The sequence below is a fragment of the Capra hircus genome, chromosome 13, assembly GCF_001704415.2.
Source record: "Capra hircus breed San Clemente chromosome 13, ASM170441v1, whole genome shotgun sequence".
In the NCBI taxonomy this organism is placed as follows: Eukaryota; Metazoa; Chordata; class Mammalia; order Artiodactyla; family Bovidae; genus Capra; species Capra hircus.
The window spans coordinates 14,928,317-14,950,770 of NC_030820.1; the positions used below are offsets into that span (position 1 = coordinate 14,928,317).

At 42.4% G+C, this 22,454-nt stretch overlaps 1 protein-coding gene across 3 annotated transcripts in view; it reads left to right on the forward strand.

Annotated features, from left to right (window-relative positions):
• Positions 6,663–22,454, forward strand: part of CELF2 (CUGBP, Elav-like family member 2) — a 554,598-nt gene continuing 538,806 nt past the window's right edge. For 2 of the 3 annotated variants that reach the window (XM_018056981.1, XM_018056983.1), the window contains exon 1: positions 6,664–6,856. In XM_018056981.1, the coding sequence (XP_017912470.1) occupies positions 6,804–6,856 (53 nt within the window). In that variant the 5' untranslated portion in view covers positions 6,664–6,803. Of the gene's footprint in view, positions 6,857–22,454 lie in introns of all 3 variants that reach the window. The other variant, XM_018056980.1, reaches the window with a different exon arrangement.

Here is a 22,454-nt window from a genome sequence, read left to right on the forward strand (position 1 = left end):
AGGACCAAAGATGGGAGGGCCATTCGCGGGATGATGACAAGAGCATGTATCTGATAATGAGATGCTTGTCCTGTCATGTAGATGAGGCCACTTAGAGAAGATGTCTCTCTGCTAATAACTAATTTTTTAGGAAAAAGCTAATTTAAGTTCTTCTATGAAGTTGAAGGAGGGACAGTAATGTCTCTTTGGGCTTCCCTGGTGGCTCAGCAATAAAGAATCTGCCTGCAATGCAAGAGACCTGGGTTCGATCCCTGGTCCGATCCCTGGGTCAGAAAGATCCCCTGGAGAAGGAAATAGCAACCCACTCCAGGATTCTTGCCTGGAGAATCCCATGGATAGGGGATCCTGGCGGGGTACAGTCCATCGGGTCAAAAGAGTCGGACACGACCTAGTGACTAAACCATTAGTGTCTTTCTAGCCCTTGGGGAGTCTTGATTCCCTGTAACTCAAAATAATACACACTCCGAAGTGGCCCATTCTGGGGAGGCCTATTCTGATCCCCAACACAACCAGTAACATTAGCGCGCCTTTACATATCTTCATAAATGAAAAATAATCATCACAGTGATAATGCTCTTTTTATTTAAAAGTCAGTCTAGCATAGGCGTGTCAGGTTTAGCAAATTAAAATACAGGACTTACCGTGTCAGTACAGATAAAAAAGCAAATAATTTTTTAGTATATGTGTGTCCCATGCAATATTTGGAGGGGGCATACTTATACAAAAATTTCCTCCTCGTGTCTCTGAAATCTGGCTTCAACAGAGTGTGCTGAATTTATCTGGCGACCCTTGTCTATCATCACTTCTATGAAAACAACGCAGAGCTGGATCCAGTTTCCATGGTCAAGAACAAGAGCTGGAGTTTCTGTGTTCGTTCCACCTGCCAGCTTTACAACTCTGTCCCATCACCAAGACCAGGGAAGCTTCTTCTGCAGAAGTAGAATGTATTTCCAATCAGTCATTTCAGTTTCTTAAAGGGAGAGAGAAAACTTACCCACTTGAGGAAAAGAAAAGAGCTGGCAAATAAGAAAAAGAAAAATCTGAAACAAGCAGAAGAATCTTTATTGGAAAGTAATAGAATTAGGACTGATTAAGCTTCAAGCAAGATTTTCTAAAATAAAATTTAAAAAATTAGAATAATCAGATTCCTAGGAATCAGAAATTAGAGACAAACAGAATGAAAAAAACAAGGACAAAACGTGATTTTTTCCCTCTTAGCAAGGCTAAGGCTTTTTTTTTTTTTTTAACTCCTAACTATCAGGACATTTTGTTGGGAGATAAATTTCCCAAGACATCATATCTGTCTTTCTGAAGCTTTGTTTAGTGGTTGGTCTAACTTGTAGCTGATGGAGAAGCCTTGTCTTCTTTCTTTGGCTACTTTTTACCCAAGGGTTTCTTGTTTCTCTATAAGATGAGCTTCCATACATCTTCACCTTTGGCTTCAATGACATGGTTCTCAACACATGAAAAGCCACCCAGGATGCTAAAGGACCAGGGCAAGTTTTCTACTTGGGTGCATGCTCAGTCTACCAGTTGTGGAGTGGGGTGTCATTTCCTCCTCCAGGGGATCTTTCCAATCCAGGGATCAAACCCGTGTTTCCTGCCTCTCCTGCCCTGGCAGGCAGATTCTTCACCACTGAGCCATCACATTTCTGTTTGCTAACCCTCCATCAGCATTCCCTGTCTAAGTCTGGTTTCAAATGCAGTTTCCTTGTCTCCTGCTCTTGTCTCTTCACTGAGATGCTGTGTTTCCATTTGCTTCCCAGGTCACTCTAACCCCTATACTTGTGAAAACCACAGGCTCACAAGGTTTGGGGCCTGAGGTTTTGTTTGTTTGGATGCAAGAGGTCCAAAGAGGGGGGTTGTTTTTTGTTTGCATTTGGCATTTGGTTTTGGTTTCTGTGCCTGGAAAGAGGGAAAGACATAGAAAGTTTAGTTATATGAAAATGAGAATTACGAGTCTTGTCACCTGGAATAGTGAGACAACTCATGAATGTTGCTTTATATGGATGACCGGTCTCTTTTTTTGGAAAGGTACATTTTTATGACATGATTTACTTTATTCTGAGAGTTTAGAATACAGTATTTATAGCCTCCTAACCTCTTTGAAGCACTTTCAGATACATTATGGAGAAGGCAATGGCACTCCACTCCAGTACTCTTGCCTGGAAAATCCCATGGGTGGAGGAGCCTGGAAGGCTGCAGTCCATGGGGTCGCTGAGGGTCGGACATGACTGAGTGACTTCACTTTCACTTTTCACTTTCATGCATTGGAGAAGGAAATGGCAACCCATTCCAGTGTTCTCGCCTGGAGAATCCCAGGGACGGTGGAGCCTGGTGTGCTGCCGTCTATGAGGTCACGTAGAGTCGGACATGACTGAAGTGACTTACCAGCAGCAGCAGCAGATACATTATCCTTAAATAATGTCCTAAGATAATTAAGACAAGTTTTCTCATCACCATTTTACACAAAAGTAAACTGAGGTCTTTTGATTTTATCTTTTTTTAATTTTTTAAATTATGAAAATATAACACATTTACAGGACACTTGGAAAATACAGAACAAAGTTACACATAGTCCCACTATATATAATAATTATTTTTAAGTAAATAATAAATTAAGATTTTTAGCTGGAGTTTCAATATCAAACTCTCAAGAATTAATAGAATGAATATATAGAAAAGTAGGATATAGTAGCAGAGAAGGCAATGGCACCCCACTCCAGTACTCTTGCCTAGAAAATCCCATGGATGGAGGAGCCTGGTAGGCTGTAGTGCATGGGGTCCTAGGAGTCAGACACGACCGAGCGACTTCCCTTTCGCTTTCCACTTTCATGCATTGGAGAAGGAAATCGCAGCCCACTCCAGTATTCTTGCCTGGAGAATCCCAGGGACCGAGGAGCCTGGTGGGCTGCTGTCTATGGGGTCACACAGAGTCGGACACAACTGAAGTCACTTAGCAGCAGCAGGATATAGTAGACCTGAAAAGCACCTGAACCAATTCAACATAATTAAGATTTATGCAATTTTCACACAACAGTAGGATACAAATTCTATTCAAGTTCCCATAGAATATAAACTAGGAGATACTGGAACATATCCAGGGACATAAATCAAGGTGCAGAAATTTCATGGTCTAAAGATATCAAAATCATACAGAGTTTGTTCTCTAATCCATGTGGAATTATGTTAGACATCAATATCAAAAGATATTTGAAAATAACCCACATATTTTCCAGTGCAACATGACATTTACCAAGAGACATCTTTGACTTAGCCACTGAAAGCGTCAATAAAGTTAGAAGACTGAAAAAACACAGAGGGTGATTGCAGAGTAGAAAGTATTTAAATGAGAAATTAATATCAAATGAGAAATTAATATCAAAGATACTTTAAAAAAACATGTTTTTGGAAATCAAATGGATGACATTGTTTTTTTAACAATTCAGGGGTAGTTCAGAAGAGCCAACTATTGAAAACTCATTATAAGCAATAATAAAACAATTTCATTTTTATTTTTTATTTTTTTTTGACAATTTCATTTTTAAAGATATCAGTTAATCAAAATATGAGAAAAAGAACACAGAATTAAACCCTGTAATTCATTCAGTGACATGGAAGAAAATTATATTTGGGGGCCAGAGTTCTCTACACTAAATTTAAACTCTGAGTTTTAAATATAAAAAGTTTATTGTTGATTTTCCTGAGCTAAAGATAAATAGTTGGCCAAGTTTTGAACAGGCAGTATTTTGTTTCTTTCTTCATTCTTCCTGGGTTCCCTAATAGCTGAAGGTGAGTGAATTTTTCTGATGCCCTTTTTCTTAGTAGGAAATGGATCTATTTGATGTGAAGCTGTTCAGAATCAGGAATGGAATACTTAGGGGAGGGAGGATAAAGGGACATCTGCATATATAAAGAATGGAATTAATCTCCAGTATATGTAAGAAAACACTTTTTCCTCAAAATTAAGAAAGAGAAGAGCAAAATCTTCAGCCCATTTGAGCTCAATTCAGCCCTTCAAAGATGGTCTATCACCAAACACTTTCAGGAAGTGGATTTGAAAGCCTGTTCTCCTTAACGCTAGGGTTCCCTAGGCTCCTTAGGAGAGGAAGCAGGAACCTCATGCAAACCATCTTATCCACCCCTAACCTGATCCCAGCCCTAGTCCCACCCCAATACAGATGCACCCTGCTTTCGTATTCCTCCCTGAGGGAGGGAGGGAACGCCTGGTGTGACCACTCCCGTGGGGTCCAGTGGGTGTGGCTTCTGGGTACCACCCCTCCCCCTGCTGAGGACCAGCCCTGGGAGCCCAAATTTTCATGCTGGAATGTCCTCACCTACATTAGCAAAATGGGGGTGCTTCTGGTAACTTACCTCATAAACAAGTTAGTCACGAGGACTAAACGAGCTAACATACTTAAAGAAATTAGAACAGTTCCCAGTAATAAACTGTCACTAGAATCTGTTTCTGCACTTGGACTTGGGGCAGGGTTTCATCCAAAGGAACTGCCTTTAAAAGTTTTTTGTAAGGATGACTGCCTTAAAACATGATTTCATAATTGAGGAACACGCTCTTGTCCCTTCGTCTTTTAGCCAAAAACCAAGTCCCTCCGCCTGTCACCCATTAACCCTGAACTCCAAGGGTTAAGGACCCATTCCCCCTTCTCCCCTAGACCTGAATCTCAGTGGCAGAGAGATGGGTTAATATATAAGGATGATGTCATTGTAGTCACAGAAGCGATTTCATTATAATCTTTTGTTTTCTCCTGCTAACTTTCTAAATGGAGAAACATCTTATTTAATTACCTAAGCATTTGGAACCCTTTGGAGGTACACGCCCCACAAATGCTATTATTATCACCCACATTTGGTGAAGTAGTTGAGGATTACAAGTGTTCTGTAAATGTTTACACATTACTCTGCGGTGACCCAAGATCCACAGTGGGACAGCAAAGAGCCCAGGAAGAAGCATGAAGCTCCAGAGAGGCAGGGGTTTTTATAACAGGTATGAAATTCTCTTTCAGTTTAGCATAAAGATAGTCATACTTCTAAAGAGAGTCATTTACAGCCATTAAGGAAAGCGTGTAAGACTGTAAATGGGAAAGCTGAGGGTTTGCTGTATATTCTCAGAAGGGGGTCCTTAGAGAAAAAGGTAACAGGGAAAGGATTTAAAATGCTGTGAGGGGCATTTTGAGTTAACTGGAAGAACTTCCTGACAATAAAAGCAGAACACTGCCAACAGCTGTCACCACATCTTTCCCTACAGAGATTCTTTTTCTTCAAGTTCAGCCTAAAGGCAAGAAACTGGAGCCCATCCTCAGGGCTGACCATTTTAGGTAGTAAGGTCAATGCAGAACATTGAATCGCTCTGCATTCTTTTTAAGTCTGAACTCTTCCTGTGGGGAAACTCTTGGTTGGTGCCAGTATGCCCTTAACACCCCTTAACACTCTCCACACTCTTTTCAACCAAGACAAAAAGACCTAGAACCAGCCATGTGTGCAGGCGCAATAATCATTGTTTTGTTAGACCAGGGAGGCTGATCTTCCATGTCTGGTGATGATCTCAAAATTACCTTTTAAAATAAGGGTAGGGAAAGGAGGAACTGGATAGAAAGGGAGAGGATCAAGAATCAAGTAAAGATCACGTGGCATGCAGGTGTAGGAAAAATCTGAATAACCAGGGAAGTCATGGAGACTACTCTGCCAGGGGATTTCAAGGTCAATGCCAGGATCCTGGGAGGACAGGGCGGGGGAGGGGCTTCAGAAGTGGAGCCTTAGCTAGAACCTAGTAAAGCAGAAAAGAGGCTAAGAGACAGTGCTGAGGAAAATTAGAAACCCACATGCTCACCAACAACCCACATCAGCACCCAGACCAGTCTAGAGGAAAACATTTCTGCTCTGGATTTTTTTTTTTAAACATCTGCTATGCACGGTTTCAGATGATTATTGAAAGGATGTTCAGTTTTAAATAAAGGACAAAAGATATACAAGTTGAGGGAGAAAAGCCCACACCCTTTTCTGTTAATGCTTAGAAAGATTCTACATTTCCCCCTCTTCATGTTATTTTAAAACACGAAAAAGAAAGAAAGGAGGTGGGGGGTAAAAAAAAGCAGTGTAGCAAATTCGCTGCCAGAAAACACACAGTAAATTCTAGCTTGTTAAGCAGCCTGGTTCCAAATTATTTCTAAAAAACAAATCCTAACAGTCATGTAGTTACAGCCTCTAAGGGAAGCTGTAAGCCTGACGCTGGTGTCCCAGAACCCAAGCCACCAAAAAAAAAAAAGAAAGAAAGAAACCTAACCGATTTTCTGACAGAAATATGAAAGCAAAATCTCAGAGGCAAGAGGATGCCCCAGAGGAGGAGAAAGCTGCAGCTTGCAGTAATCTGTAAATGATTGCTGGTAAAGTCTGGAGGCTTCAGGCTTGATCTGTGTTTGTTCCAAAAGCAAGCCAAGAAGGACGGTGTTAATAAAGAGAGATTTAACTGAGAGCTGTGCTTGGAATAAAGTGGGCTACAAAAAGGTCAAATGTGATCAGTCGGAGCAGATTACAAGGGCTTTAAAAGGTGGTGTGGAGAAATGAGCCGGGGTGGGAAGTAATATAAAGCAAGACTGATTTGGGGGGTGGGGGGGGGTGGAGAAAAGCCAGGACAAGTGCTTATCAATCCTAGAAGGAGGAAGAGCCGCGCGGGCGCCCAGTGGCTCCGGGCCTGAGCCGAGCAGCTGGCGGCCGCCTTCTTTCCCCTTCCCTCCCCGCGCCCCCTCCGCTCCGGACTGGACCTGCCTTCAGCCACCCTCTAGACAATGGTCTCTTTAATCTCTGATTTGGAGCCACTCAAAGACTGGAAAGTTTTAAGGTAGGCCTGCTTTCCTTTCTCTCGCGTCGTGTTTCCGTTCACGGCCAAGTTCCTCCCCCCGCCCCCCCTCCCCAATTAAGGCGCTCGGGTCGCTGCGCGCAGCGCCTGCGGTGGGAGGCGGGGGCCGCCGGATCTGCCCGGGGCTGGGGTGCTGCGGGGTGATTCGGCATCCACTTCCAGCAGACGCGGAAAGAGGGGCGTGAGAAGTCCTCAGTTTCACCCCCGAGGGGAAGGCGGCGTATTTTAGACAGTTCGTCTTCGTGAAATGATTCTTGACGTTGGCTGAGTCTTAACCAGTTATCCTTGTCATTGCGTTTCATGGGGCACTGAATCCATCAGAGAAGTGGCAAACTTTCTGGGACTTAAGATAAAAAAGAGAACTTTCCGGAAAACTATTGCTGCTCCTCTAGGAAGAGAGCCCATGGAAATGCGATTTCCTCCTGTGACCTCTCCTCCCCACCCCCAGGTCTAATTTGGAAAAGCCAGTGCTATGAAAACTCGGCTCACCTTTGAACCGAATGAGTGGAGTTTCTGAAAGGAGCTCTTTCTCTGAATGCCCCCGAAAAGATGAACTCTGACCACTTCATGATTCAGAGACCCAGAAAAATGAGAACCCAAGGACTTAAAAGTGGCAAAAGTTTATGCATTTCCTCCGCTTGAGTCTAAACTGACTCCTCCGTTAGAGCTCACAATTCCTTTCTAGTTTAACACTAAAGAGTATTTCCCAGCCAAAAGAACTTTGGGCAGTTTTTAAAAAATAAAAAACGTTAAATGGATGAGTTTTTATGAAAAAGTGGTTCAAAACAATGACGTGTTGTCCCTGGTATCTACTCCCAAACATGATTCCATTGGAACTACATCAAGTCCCAAATAAGGCACCTCTTTTTTTCCTGACATCTTGTATTAATTGGCTATTACTTAGTTCTCTCTCAGGAGCTCTGCCTAATTTTATTATTTTTAAAATGTATTTTATTGAAGTGTAGTTGATTTACAATGTGTTAATTTCTATTGTATAGCAGAGTAATTTGGTTTATATATATATATATATACATTCTTTTTCATATTCTTTTCCATTATGGTTTATCACAGGATACAGAATATAGTTTCTTGTGTTATACAGTAGGACCTCGTTGTTTAACCATCCTATATAGGTTGCATCTACAGTACTAATCCCAAACTCCCAATCCCCATCTCCCTACTTGGCAACCACGCACCTGTTCTCTATGTGAGTGTTTCTATTTCATAGATCAGTTAATTTGTGTCATATTCCAGATTCCACATATGGTGTTTGTCTTTCTGTTTCTGACTTCACTTAGTATCATAATCTCTAGGCCCGTTCTTGTTGCTGAAAATGGCATTATTTCGTTGTTTTTGATGGCTGCATATCCCACTGTATATACGTGCCACAGCTTCTTTATCCATTCAACTGTTGATGGACATTTAGGTTGTTTCCCTGTCTTGGCTATTGTAAATAGTGATGCAATAAACTAATTTTATTATTTTTAAAAGCAACCAGATGAGGGACTTCACTGGTGGTCCAGTGGCGAAGACTCTGAACTCCCAATGTAGGGGGCCCCGAGTTCGATCCCTGGAGGGGGAATTAGATCCCACGTGCTGCAACTAAGAATCTGCATATTGCAACTAAAGAGATTCTGAGGGCAGCAACTAAAGATTCTGAGTGCTGCAACGAAGGATTCCGTGTGATGCAACTAAGACCTGTTCCAGCCAAATAAATAAATAACTTTTAAAAATAAAAGCAACCATATGATACAGAAGAGCAAATAAATGGAAAATTGGCTATTATCTATCTCAATTTTCTGTTTAAAAATTCTTGTACCTTGCTCTCTCGAGCGTCACATGTATCAGTCAGTCAGTTCAGTGTCTCGGTCATGTCCGACTCTTTGCGACCCCATGGACTGTAGCGCACCAGGCTTCCCTGTCCATCACCAACTCCTGGACCTTGCTCAAACTCACGTCCATTGAGTCGGTCATGCCATCCAACCATCTCGTCCTCTGTTGTCCCCTTCTCCACCTGCCTTCAATCTTTCCTGGCATCAGGGTCTTTTCCAGTGAGTCAGTTCTTTTTATCAGGTGGTGTGTATACATATCATGTAGAATGTGTCGTTTTATAATCCCTCTTTGCAGTTAAATATCAAATGCGTTTCCAAACTTCTTCTTCCCCTTCATAATCAAAATTTTAACGGGTATAAATGATGTTGATTTGTACATTGTTTTTACTAAATTACCCTGTTGATTGAAACTTTAGACCATTTCCAGCCCTTGATTTATATGAACGATTCAGTGGCATCTTTGTGCATATACGTATCTACTTTCCTTAAATAATTCTCAGGATTTCTAGATGAAAAAACTCAAGTGTTTTATAGGTCTGTCAGTGATATTTTCTTCTATTTGTAGATTTAACTTTTAATTGAGAGATGCTAAAGTACTTCTGTAAATGTCCTCATGATGCAGCTATTACAATAAATTTCATTCTCCTTTTCTTTAATTGGATTAGTAACCTACTTCTAATATTGAAATATTTCTTAAGGGTGCTTTTTAAAAAATTGTTTTGGGTGATTAACTTATAAATATTATTGCACAAATGGATAAGATGGGGCCCAGCTCTGAGCATATATAAGATTCAGTTCAGTTCAGTTCAGTCGCTCAGTCATGTCCGGCTCTTTGCAACATGGACTGCAGCGTGCCAGGCCTCCCTGTCCATCACCAACCCCCAGAGTATACTCAGACTCATGTCCATTGAGTCGATGATGCCAAAGGCTTTTTTAGATGATGATCCCTAGTCTTAATGCACTTGAAAACCAGTGGTAATGTTGCCTTTCCCCTCAGTGTGTCTCTAACATAAGTGAAATTTATTTATGGCTAGAGTAAGTAAAGCTCCACAAACTTGGACTGAGGATCTTTGCATTGACCTCTGGTGCACCAAGTTCATTCTGTCCACACCTCTCCTTGGCAAGTGTTATTCTGTCCTCATATCAACTGTGTGTAATTCTTTCCCATGATAAATTACTATAAACTAAGTAGTATTTAAGAGTTACATTTTAAATTCCTTAATTGTTTATAATCAGGCATCATTTTGGCTAGTTCTGATTCATAGAGCCATTCGCTCACCAACACTAAGGTCCGTCCATTACAGGCATGCTTTAATATTCCAGTTTATTGTGCTTCACAGATATTGTGCTTATTACAGGCTGAAGGTTTGGAGCAACCCTGTAATGAGCAAGTCTTTTGGCACCATTTTTCCAGCAACATTTGCTCACTTCTTGTCTCAGTATCCCATTTTGGTAGTTCTTTGAATATTCCAATTTTTCCATCATTATTGTGCTACTTCTGGTGATCTGTGCTCAGTGATCTTCAATGTCACTTTTGCAAAAAGATCATGCATGACTCGCTGAAGGCTCAGATGATGGTTACCAATTTTTAGCAATAAAATATTTTTAAATTAAGGGGCTTCCCAGGTGGCTCAGTGGTAAAGAATCCACCTGCAAGTGCAGGAGACACAAGAGATGCGAGTTCAGTCCCTGGACTGGGAAGATCTCTTGGAGAAAGAAATGGCAACCCACTCCAGTATTCTTGCCTGGAGAATCTCATGGACAGAGGAGCCTGGTGGGCCACAAAAAGTCAGACACAACTGAGTGACTGAGCACACACACACACGTAATTTTTGGACATAATGCTATTTCACACTTGATAGACTATAGTTTAAGTATAACTTTTTTTGCACTGGGAAACCAAAAAACATGTGTGACTCACTTTATTGAGATTTTCACTTTACTGCAGGGGTCTGGAATCAAACCCATAATATCTCTGAGGTGAGCCTGTGTATGCAGGAGCAGCAGAGATAACAACATGACCTTATAAATGGGATAATCTAGCAGGAGACTGAGGATGTGCATGCTAATGGCATACAGGGTTATACGTGATATGATTGATGTCAATAAAATGCTTTGCAAATCCAGAGGTGAGGGATCCTATTACAATACTGCTAGAGCCCTTGTCTGATTAATAGGTGAGCAGAATGCTTGGTCTATAACATGGAAAGACTTTCAGACCTGCCTAACCTGGAATATTTTCCATGTTTGCTCCAGGTATACAGCCTGGAGTTCTGCCAGACCTGCTGCTCTTGAAAAGTGATTGCAAGGCACATTTTTTGAATCTGCTTACACCTCAGTTTAGTGTTATAAGATATGATCTGCGGGTGGGATACCAGTTCAGGTCATAAACCTTTTTCAGGCACTGTATATTTGGCATCACTCCCTCCTAGGTTCATTTTGTCAAATGGAAAAAAAAATTATATATCTTTATATATATATATATATATATATATCTCCAGGTTGGGAATCCTGCTGTTGGCTGTTTTAATTCCTGTATACCTCAAGCGGCTTAAAAGAAATGACTTCCACCAACATTCATGCCAACAGTTTGCAACTGTAACGCTCCCCTCATGACCACCGGGAAAGCACAAACACAAAGGCTTCACTCAAGAGACTCAAAATCAGCTAAGTCAAAAAAAAAAAAAAAAGCTACATAGAAGAAGAAAAAGAAAATGACAAAGTAGTAGATGTATGATTAAAAGAATGAAGCAGCCCTGCCAATTTGATTCATATAAGACTTCATGGTCATCGATACCACCTGAGGGAAAACAAGTCATAAGATGACTCAAGTTCAACAGGTTGAAAACGGTACTTATAATCTCCCCCACGTCCTGGTTCTTTTCTGGTGCTCTCAGGCTTATGAATCACAGCAAGTAGGTATCCAGCCAGGTACTCAAATTGGAAAGTTGGCAGGCTCCCTCATCCCTCATTTTCCCTCCTAATTACATCCAAACTATCACCAGCTCCACGGATTTCAGCTCCTAAACATCTCCTGCGTCCCCACTTTTCTCGCCCCACCTTTCCTTGCTGTGATCTTATTGTGCTCAGAGCTCTATACTACCTCCTAAATCTCCCTGCTTCAATTCTTGCTATCATAGGCTGCTTTTCACAGAAGAGGAATGAAAACACTTGAAAGCCATAAATCAGATCACGTGACTTTCCTTTTACAAGCCTCCTGGTTATTCTTCAAATAAAAGCCAAGATCCTTATCCTAACCCACAAGACCTCATCTGACCTTACCCTTGACTATCTCTTCAACCATAGCTCCTCTGTCTTTCCCCACATCCCTCCTTACTCTAGGCCCTCTGGTCTTCTTTCTTTTCCTCCAATGAACCAAGCTTATTTTGGCTGTAGGGTATTTGCAAGGAGCTTTCCCTCTCCCTGCCTGGAAAACTCCCTCACTGTTCACCGGGCAGGATGCTACTGTCATTCAATTCTTAGCTCAGATGTCACCTCCTCAGTGAAGCCTTCCTTGATTCCTCAGTTTCTTTTTAAATTGAAGTATAGTTAATTTACAATTAGTGTTAGTTTCAATTGTACAGCAAAGTGATTCACTTATATATGTGTGTATGTATGTGTGGGTGGGTGTGCATTTTCTTTTCCAGGTTCTTTTCCATTGTAGGTTTTTACAATATATTGAGTATAGTTTCCTGTGGTATATAGTAGGACCTTGCTGTTTATCTGTTTTATATATCATAGTGTATATATATTAATCCCAAACTCCTAACATATCTCTCCCTCCCTGACTCCTTAATTTAAAGCCACCTGAAAATGACTCTTCAGCATTTCTCACTGGGAGGCTGAACCATAGAAAACTGCCAACATTCAGCCACTGTAGACCTATACAGCTTTCAGTTTCGTATGGTTAAACTAATACTTTCACTATAGCACATATTGGTACCTGCTATTTTCATATGTGCTTATTTATTATTTCTCTCCACTGTTAGACTCTATCTTTGGTATGGTTGCTGCTGCTGTTGCTGCTAAGTTCCTTCAATCGTGTCTGACTCTGTGTGACCCCACAGACGGCAGCCCAACAGGCTCCCCCGTCCCTGGGATTCTCCAGGCAAGAACACTGGAGTAGGTTGCCATTTCCTTCTCCAATGCATGCAAGTGAACAGTGAAAGTGAAGTTGCTCAGTCATGTCCGACTCTTCGCAACCCCATGGACTGCAGCCTACCAGGCTCCTCCGTCCATGGCATTTTCGAGGCAAGAGTACTGGAGTGGGGTGCTATCGCCTTCTCCGTTGGTATGGTTAACTGATGCCTAAAATATTTCCAGGCACCTTATAGAGAATGAATGAGTGAAGAATGAATGAATGGAGACTTTCCTGGTGGCCAACTGGCTAAGACTCCACCCTCCCAATGCAGGGGGCCCAGGTTCAATTCCTGGTTAGGGAACTAGATCCCACATGCTGCAACTAAAGATCTGGCATGCTGCAATGAAAATTGAAGATCCCAAGTGCTGTAACTATGGCTCAGCACAGACAAATAAATAAATATTGTTTTATGAAAAGAATGAATGAATGATGTTGCCTGTTTATCTCCCTCATTAACTTTATACTCTGTGAGGCCAGAGGCTTTATGTATTTTGTTCATACTCCAGAGTTTCCCTGGGATGGTTGTGATGGTGTCTTATGTGGAATGAATAAATGGATGAGTGTCTTCTAACTCAGAGTTTAGTAATTCTCTCTTTACTTCCTCCCTTCTGTTGCAGTCAGCCAAGTGTCTGGATTTAATAATATGGAAAATTTTTAAATTCTCTGAGAACCAGATAAATTCAACCAGAATTTTTTCTGTACAAAACAATGATCTAGATCAAGGGTTGGCAAACTTTTATAAAGGGTCAGATAGTACAAGGTTTTGGTGGCCACACAATCTCTGTTGCAGCTACTTAGTTCTGCCATCAAAACATGAAAGTAGCCAAAGGAAGTATGTAAATAACTAGGCTTGAATGTGAACCAATAAAACTTTATTTATAGAAACAGGAAGTAGGCAGTATTTGGCCCTTGGGCCATAGCTTACCTTTCATCTATCATCTAGGCTAATGACTTGACCAACAACAACAACAGCAACAAAAATATAAGCGGTTTTGATAGATAGTTGGAAGGATGTTTTTGAATCTCATATGACAAAGTACATGCCATACACTAACCTCATTATTGGGGGAAAAAATGAAGAGCCTTGGTGATATTTCACAGGTCAGCGATGTTTTCAGTCATGAGCACTTGATCTTGCAAAGATGATTACAGTCTGGAGGAAATTTATGGCTTGCACATCGCTTAAATGTTTGGACGAGCCTTCAGGCTATAACAAAAGACACTGTTGCCTGTTCTCTTACTGAGTGTGTGAGAAACTCCCATTAATGAGAACAGCACATGTTGATGGAAAAAAAAAAATAGACCAAATCCTGACATGTTGTAAGTCACTGCTTGGCCTCATTTCTTTCTGTTTCGTTGCTTTCTCCAGCTCATTTAGAAGATATTTCTCTTTCACATGCCTGATAAATCTCCCAAGATGAATTCCAAACTCAAGAGGAGAGCGTGCAGTGTGATTTTGAATGAATGCCATGTGTAGATACTCTTCAGCTCATATTACATGACATCTTGGAGGTGGTTGGATTGGGGAGAGGTTATGGGGAAGTCTCTTGGTGTCCAGTGAGAGCAGGTTGGCCACTCAAAGATCGGGGATTATTAGTCTTCTTTCAGGATGACAGAAGAATTATTGATAGTGTCTATGTGCCAGGCTTTATGCTAAGAGCTCCTTGTTTAATATCTCACTTAATCTTTGCAACAACTCGATGACATAGGTGGCAGTGCTGCTGCTCCTATTTGCTGCACTGGGGACTCCAGGTTTCGGTAACTCTGGGTCAGAGCACTTGAAAATGTACTGTCTCGCACCTTGCTGCACTGACAACTTGGTGAAGCATGTTGCCTTCACTGTGCCCTCAAAGGGAAAAATTTGCACCCTGTCATTCTTTTTTCCACTGGAAAGTTTGAAGAATCAGGACCCATTTACTACTGGGTACTTCAAAAAATCTTTGCAGAGCAGGGGGAGAGCAAGGCTATGAAAAGCAAGAGTTATATCCAGTAATAATTCTCTAGATAGAATGAATTACATGTTTATAAAAGTGATCATAAGACCTGGGCCTTTTAAATAATTTATTATATCAGAGAATAATCTACTGTTTTTCACAAAACATACCTATATAGCACATAACGTAACAAATAACAACAAAAGGTATTATCAGATCACATAAAAATGTAGAAAAATCCTGTTATCCAGAGGTTGGAATGTTACTGCCATGGTTTTTACCTCTCATTCCAGGCCTCAAAACTCCCAGATGCTCAGTCACCCTCAGGTATTGTTTCTAGTCCATTGACTCCAATAATCAGCAGAAAAATATTCACATGACAATTACTTTATTCCCCCTCCTGAGTGGGTCTGTTTCTCCAGTGGGTTGGACCAGCAGAGTATCAAGGACAAACCCAACACATCCCGATCCTGTGAAATCTCTGTTAGGAGAAACAAAAGAAAAACTCCCCCGCCATGGGGGAATGTCTCTCTAAGGTCGGAGACCACAGAGAAGAATACTGGAGTGGGTTGCCATTTCCTTCTCCAAGGGATCTTCCCAACCTAGGGCTCAAACCTGGGTCTCTCACACTGCAGGCAAACTCTTTACCATCTGAGCCACCAGGAAACCCCCACAAAGAAGTTATTTTCCCCAAATGGAAGAGGATCACCTGCCACTTTATTCCGCTATTTCGAAAGAGGATCTGCCGGTGACCTCTCGCTGTTGCTGCTGCTGCTGCTGCTGCTGCTAAGACACATCAATCGTGTCTGACTCTGCGACCCAATAGACGGCAGCCCACCAGGCTCCCCTGTCCCTGGGAGTCTCCAGGCAAGAACACTGGAATGGGTTGCCATTGCCTTCTCCAATGCATGAAAGTGAAAAGTGAAAGTGAAGTCACTCAGTCATGTCCGACTCTTAGTGACCCCATGGACTGCAGCCCACCAGGCTCCTCCATCCATGGGATTCTCCAGGCAAGAGTACTGGAGTGGGGTGCCATTGCCTTCTCCGATGACCTCTCTACACTCCCCAAATATGTGTTCAGACTCAAGGGTTCCTGAATACTAGCATCATATGCTGTAGATCAGGAGTCCTCAACCCCTGGGCTATGAACTGGTAGCAGGGGCCATGGCCTTTCAGGAACTGGGCCACACAGCAGGAGGTGAGTGGCAGACCAGCGAGGGAAGCTTCATCTCTATTTACAGCCGCTTCCCAACCTCGCACTTCTGCCTGAGCTCTGTCTCCTGTCAGATCAGCGGCAGCATCATGATGAGTTGTATAATTATCTCATTGTATATCACAGTGTAATGATAAATAGAAATGAAGTGCACAGCAAATGTAATGCACTTGGATTATCCTGAAACCAACTCGCTCCCCCACACCACCACCACCAGTCCATGGGAGAGTTGTCTTCCAGGAAACTGGTCCCTCATGCCAAAAAGGTTGGGGACTGGTGCTGTAAGTCATAGTGTAAGGAGAGGACTCCATGTCATGTCTGTTCCCACATGCAGTCCCTGTGTTTACCTCCCCTCTCTGTTTTGGTGCAACAGAAGGCACCTCGAGAGATCAACTAATTACTCCGCTTTGTGCAACTTTGTGTTATAAAATCTCCCTGACCCAGATCTGATTCTTCCCCATTTCCTCCAAAGGCTTTCCAGTTGGCTCAGTGGTGAAGAATCTGCCTCTCATTGTAGGAGACTCAGGCTCGATCCCTGGGATGGGAAACGGCAACCCACTCCAGTATTCTTATCTGGAAAATCCCATGGACTGGGGGCTGCAGTCCATGGGGTTGCAAGAGTCAGACTTGGCTTAGCGACAAAACAACAATTTCCTCGAAGGACAGCTCAGTAACCATCTCTCCTTGCCTTTACATCCCACACAGTAGCCATCAGGAAAGAAGGTTTTCTTCCCCAAAATGCTCATAGCACTGAATCTAAGCCTTAGATGCTCCAGTGCTAGTCCAAATTTCCTGCTTTGTAAGGTTTATGTATGTCTTAGTTTAATTCCTAGACTGTAAACTCTCAAAAGATAGATAAGGGCCACACCCCATTCATCTTTGCATCCACTTGCATCTTTAGCATCACCTGACATGGCATTTCACCCAGCCAGGATTGGAACAGACATCTGCACATTCCTGATTTGTAAGATGAGAGATTGAACAAGATTATATCCAGGGATCCCGTCTATAAAATTACACGATCGGTGTGAGAACAAAGAAGCCCCCTCCCCCAGGACCCTGAGTCCCATCTCTGAGCCACATGATGCATCCTTTCCCTACACTGATGAGTATTTCTCGCAGCAAAGCAATTCTCTTGCTATTGATCCTCATTTTCTTTCAAGCCTCTTTTATTCCCAGTCCTTCTGTGGAGTTGATGGACTAAACTACAAACCTGGTTTCAGATGTTCTGTCTTGAACTGGGGCTATAATGTAAATCAGCTGTTCCAGGAATGAGTTTTGCTGACACGTATTGACATTAGCAATCATAGGACCAGTCCTACGGGGCTCGGTACTACAGTCAGTCCAGGTTGCAGGTGTTTTGGTTACCCGTGGCTTTGGCACACCATTTTGTTTTTCATTGCACTAGTTTTTCATTCTTATAGAGACACAAATGTCTAAGCCAGAAAGAATTGTAAGAGGCCCCTAGAAACGGCAATTTTCTGTATTTTATCATGTTTCCTGGTGAGTAAGTGAAAGATTTTGTAAACAGAAAAATGTTGCCCTCATTTTAAGTTTGGTATTTACAAATGGAGCGCAGTGCTGCTTCTGAGCCTTTACACATGACATTTTTGCCCACCGTCATTATCACCATTATCGACCATAACCATTATGGAGTACCCCAAAGCGGGAATATTCTTTCCATCTTCTCCATGAAAACACATATGCTTAAAAAGTTTGTTCTGACCTGGGCTTCTGAAGGCAACTTTGCCTGATAACCCTGCTCACTTGGTCCACTTGCCTCATTAGAACTTCCTTAACATTTAGTCATCACTCTATAGAGATGTAGTTTAAATGACTATTTGGAATATGGGGGCTTTTAGGGGGCAGATATAATTGACATATAACCTTATGTTAGTTTTTGCCGTACAGCATAATGATCCAACGTTTGTAAAGACTGCAAATTGATCACCACAGTAAATCTAGCTAACTTGTATCACCATACATAATTATAAATTTTTTTTCCTATGATGAGAATTTTTAAGATTTACTTTCTTAGCAACTTTCAACTCTGCGATACAGTATTATTAGCTATAGTCACCATGCTGTACATTTCATCCTCATGACTTACTCATTTTATAATTAGAAGCTTGTGTTTTTTGACCTTCATCTATTTGGCCCAACCCGTAACTCCCCACCTCTGACAACCACCACTCTAGTCTCTGCACCTATGAGCCAATTTGAGTTGGTGGAAGGGGTGTTTTTTTGTTTTTTATAAGATTCTACATATAAGTAAGATAATACAGTATTTGTCTTTCTCTAACTTATTTCACTTAGTGTAATGCCTTCAGGTTCTATTCATGTTGTTGCATGTGGCAAGATTTTATTCTTCTGTATGGCTGAAAATCAGAGAAGGCAGTGGCACCCCACTCCAGTACTCTTGCCTGGAAAATCCCATGGACGGAGGAGCCTGGTAGGCTGCAGTCCATGGGGTCACGAAGAGTCGGACAGGACTGAGCGACTTCACTTTCACTTTTCACTTTCATGCACTGGAGAAGGAAATGGCAACCCACTCCAGCGGTCTTGCCTGGAGAATCCCAGGGACGGGAGAGCCTGGTAGGCTGCCGTCTATGGGGTTGCACAGAGTCGGACACGACTGAAGTGACTTAGCAGCAGCAGCAGCAGCAGCATGGCTGAAAATATTCTGTTGTACGTATATACTACATCTTCTTACCCATCCATCTACTGACGCATGCTTAGATAGTTACCATATCTTGGCTGTTTTAAATAAAGTTGCCATGATATGGGGGTGCATATACCCTTCTGAGTTAAGTGTTTTTATTTTCTCCAGATAAATACCCAGGGGTGGAATTGCTGGGTTGTGTCGTTGTTCTATTTTTCATTTTCTGAAGAAGCTCCATACTGTTCTCCATAATGGCCACCAATAGTATTTTCATTTACACCAGTAGTGTACAAGGATTTCCTTTTCTCTACATCCTTGCCAACACTTTCTATTTATTGTCTTTCTGATAACAGCCATTCTAATAGACGGGAGGTGATACTGCATTGTGGTTTTGATGGGCATTTCCCTGATAAACTGTGACACTGAGCACCTTTCTGTATGCCTGTTGGCCATCTGTATGTCTTCTTTGGAAAAAATGTCTTTTCAGATTCTCTGCCTATTTTTAAATTAGGTGAACTTCAACACTGAGGCCCACTGTGGTGGGTATTTATGAAATCTGTACATTTCAATGACATAACAATTGTGGTTCTTTTACACACAGATGGGAAGTAAGATTGGGCACTGTTAAACGGCATTGTGCTCAGGGAATGGAGGCATATCTGGGTCCTGATGTAGATGACAGCTACCTCTCATGGGCAAGTTTCCACAGGGACTGCGGATGGAGAGGCCAAGATGGGGGCCCCTCAGTTTCCCAACCAAGATTTTAAAAGCTGTTTGTTTGGGAATCCTAGGGGTGAGAGAGGGGAGCTGGAACATTCTATAATACTTAGTCAGCCTCCCCTACTGCCAATTCTGCCAAATTCAGACCCTTGTGGCCTGAGAGAAACAATAACAAATTGAAGCAAAAACAATAGTTTATAATGAAATGTAGCATTAGCCCAAAACCCCTATATAAATATATATCTGTAAAATCTCATGAGCTGGTTTGGACTATACGGAATACTCAGTTTTCCCCTGATATAATCTAGCTTCTTCCAAGTTAACTTCTGCTCTGTTCCTCATTGAAACTGCAGCTTTGGTTAGAATGTTCCTGCTGAAGGTAATCAAACACTGACTATTTCATCTCCATTTTACAGTGGTCTAAACCAAGAGTTGGTAAACTTTTTTTTTTTTGCAACGGGCCAGTTAGCCAATATTTTTGGCTTTGCTGACACACCGTATGGTCTCTGTCACAACTGTTCAGCTTTGCCATGGTAGCACAAAAGCAGCCAGGGACAATATAGAAATGAATGGGCATGGAGGTGTTCCAATAAAACTCTACTTTCAAAGACAGAGGGTGGGCTGGATGTGGCCCACAGGCCATCGTCAGTCATGGCCCATGTATGCTCCGCTGAGTTCTGGATCTTTCAGAGCCAAGGCAGCCTGGCCAGCAGCAGGGAAATTGAACCAGAGGAAGCAGCAAGAGGGAATGTGTTTTCCCAGATGCTGTGCACTGAGCTGACCTAAGCTGTACTTGGCTCGCATCGCTGGGAAGGAGAGAAAGGGTACGAGGAGTAAGGGAGGGATGGCTGGGCTGTCTCAGACCCAGGATCACCTTTTACTTTGGCTACATGGAGGCAAGAAGCAGAGTGTCCTTCACCTTTCAAGGGAGACCCAGCACTCTTACCCACCTGACCTTTATGATGACCCAGAAGCTCATCAATTCATTGCCAGAACTCATCTCTTTGGAGCATGGGACCAGATGAGGAAATGAGACCAAGGGAGGGAAAGAAAAGAGGATCTTGAAGAATCTGCCCTACAAGGATTATAGGAATCTGAGGAAAGAAGGCAACCAGGGTCATTGATTGCCCAAAGCCCGAGATAGTCACAAAGTGACTTCTGGAGAAATACAGCCTGACTCCCGGTCCCTTTGGTCTGTATCCACTGTTGCTATCTTTATCACCACAAAATTGTCCTGGAACTTCCCTGCCAGTCCAGTGGGAGACTCTGCCTTCCAGTGCAAAGAGGGTATGGGTTCGCTCTCTGGTTAAGGAGATGAGATCCCACATACCTCGTGGCCAAAAAACCAAAAAACCAAAAAACATGAAACAGAAGCAGTGCTGTAACAGATTCAATAAAGACTCAAAAAATCTTCAAAAAAAAAAAAATAAATAAATCGCCCTCTTCTTTAGGATGTGGCCAGATGGCACAGTTGTAAAGAATCCACCTGCCAATGCAGGAGATTCAAGATTTGTAGTTCAATCCCTGGCTTAGGAGGATCCCTTGGAGTAGGAAATGGCAACCCCCTCCAATACTCATGCCTGGAAAATTCCACGGACAGAAGAGCCTCGTGAGCTATGCAGTGCATGGGGTCACAGAGTCAAACACCACTGAGCACTCAGCATTAAACAAAAATAAAGCTCACTCACAGATTGAAAGCTAAGTTGAACACGTGCACGATCGTGCCAAGCAGAGAGATTTAGTATCTCACAGAAGCCCACAATTCCTGCCTATGACAGGTACCTCTTTGCCCCCACCGTGACGGGTCATTCGTCACCATCATTGCAGAACACAAATAGCATTTTTGAAGAGATTTGGGATTAAGAGCGGGCACCAGGCCAAATGAAGGACCACAGCTCTCCTGGCTTCTCCAGCGTTGTAAAGCTTTTCAGAGAGATCAATCAGTTACGGCTTACTCGGAATCTAGATTACCATGATATGATGTCTGGGAATTTACGTTTTAAGACTTACTTCCTCTTATGCAGCTGGAGTGGGGCTGAGGGGGTGGGGGCACAAGTGTCCAGGAATTAGGAGTTTGGTGAGGATTTCTGTGCCCCAGCATTTCTGCCCAGAAGACCAGTGTCGGGAGCACTTGAGGGTGAGTGGAGTCCCTTCCTGGTGCAGGGAGCGCTCTCCACTCTTGAACCTTACTTAATAAATTACCACTTCACAATAAATTGCCCTTAAATCACTCAATCGAAAGTGTCAGTTCCTCTTGTCAAAGAGCTGGAATTATATAAGAGAAGACCACTGGAGAGAGACGTGGTTTGAAGCAGAATTTCTTTCTTAAAGACTTTAATTTCATTTATGACTTCTTCCCAGTTAGCTAGGAAACCCTCTGGTGCCTGCCCTGCCCCGGATCCAATCAGGCTCCCTCCCAGCTCCCTGGCTTTGTCCTCCTCCCCAGCCCCCACCTGCCCCCTCCTGGAGCAGGATGCAGATTTTGCCTCTGAGCCCCTGGCACTGGTGATGACAGACAGGAAGGACCAGGAAGGAAGAGTGCTATGTAATTCATCATTTGCTCGATTAATATTTCTGAAGGAGAGGAAGGGAAGTGTCATTGTTTTCATCTTTGAAAGAGGGGTGACTGTGTTGGAGGAAAACAGCTCCTGAGGACTTGGATTTTTGTTTAAAATTAAAAAACCAGTGACTGAGTTGGAGAGTAAAGCTGTTTCCCTGCTTCCCAAACTAGTATTTGCCTTCCTGTCTTCTCTCATTACGAAAGGCAGGCCGCAAAGGCAGTTTTCCATTTATTGAACATATCTTGGGCAGAGCTCTCATAACGGAACTAGCATGTTGGTGCTTTTGAATCCTGCTTTTAAGCTCTGTCTGCAATCAGGCCGAGCTCTCTGGAGGATAAAGCTATATTAAGCTTTAAATCTCTAGTTAATTTTTTTGTTTGTTTCCGTAAAATTGCTTTCCTTGTCTTTTGCTTTTTCTCTGCAGGTCACTGTTCAGTAAATCAGCAGAATCACCAGTCCTCTCAATGAGCCCATTAGTTAGATGGGGATCTGAGAGAAATATTTTGCATATAAACTT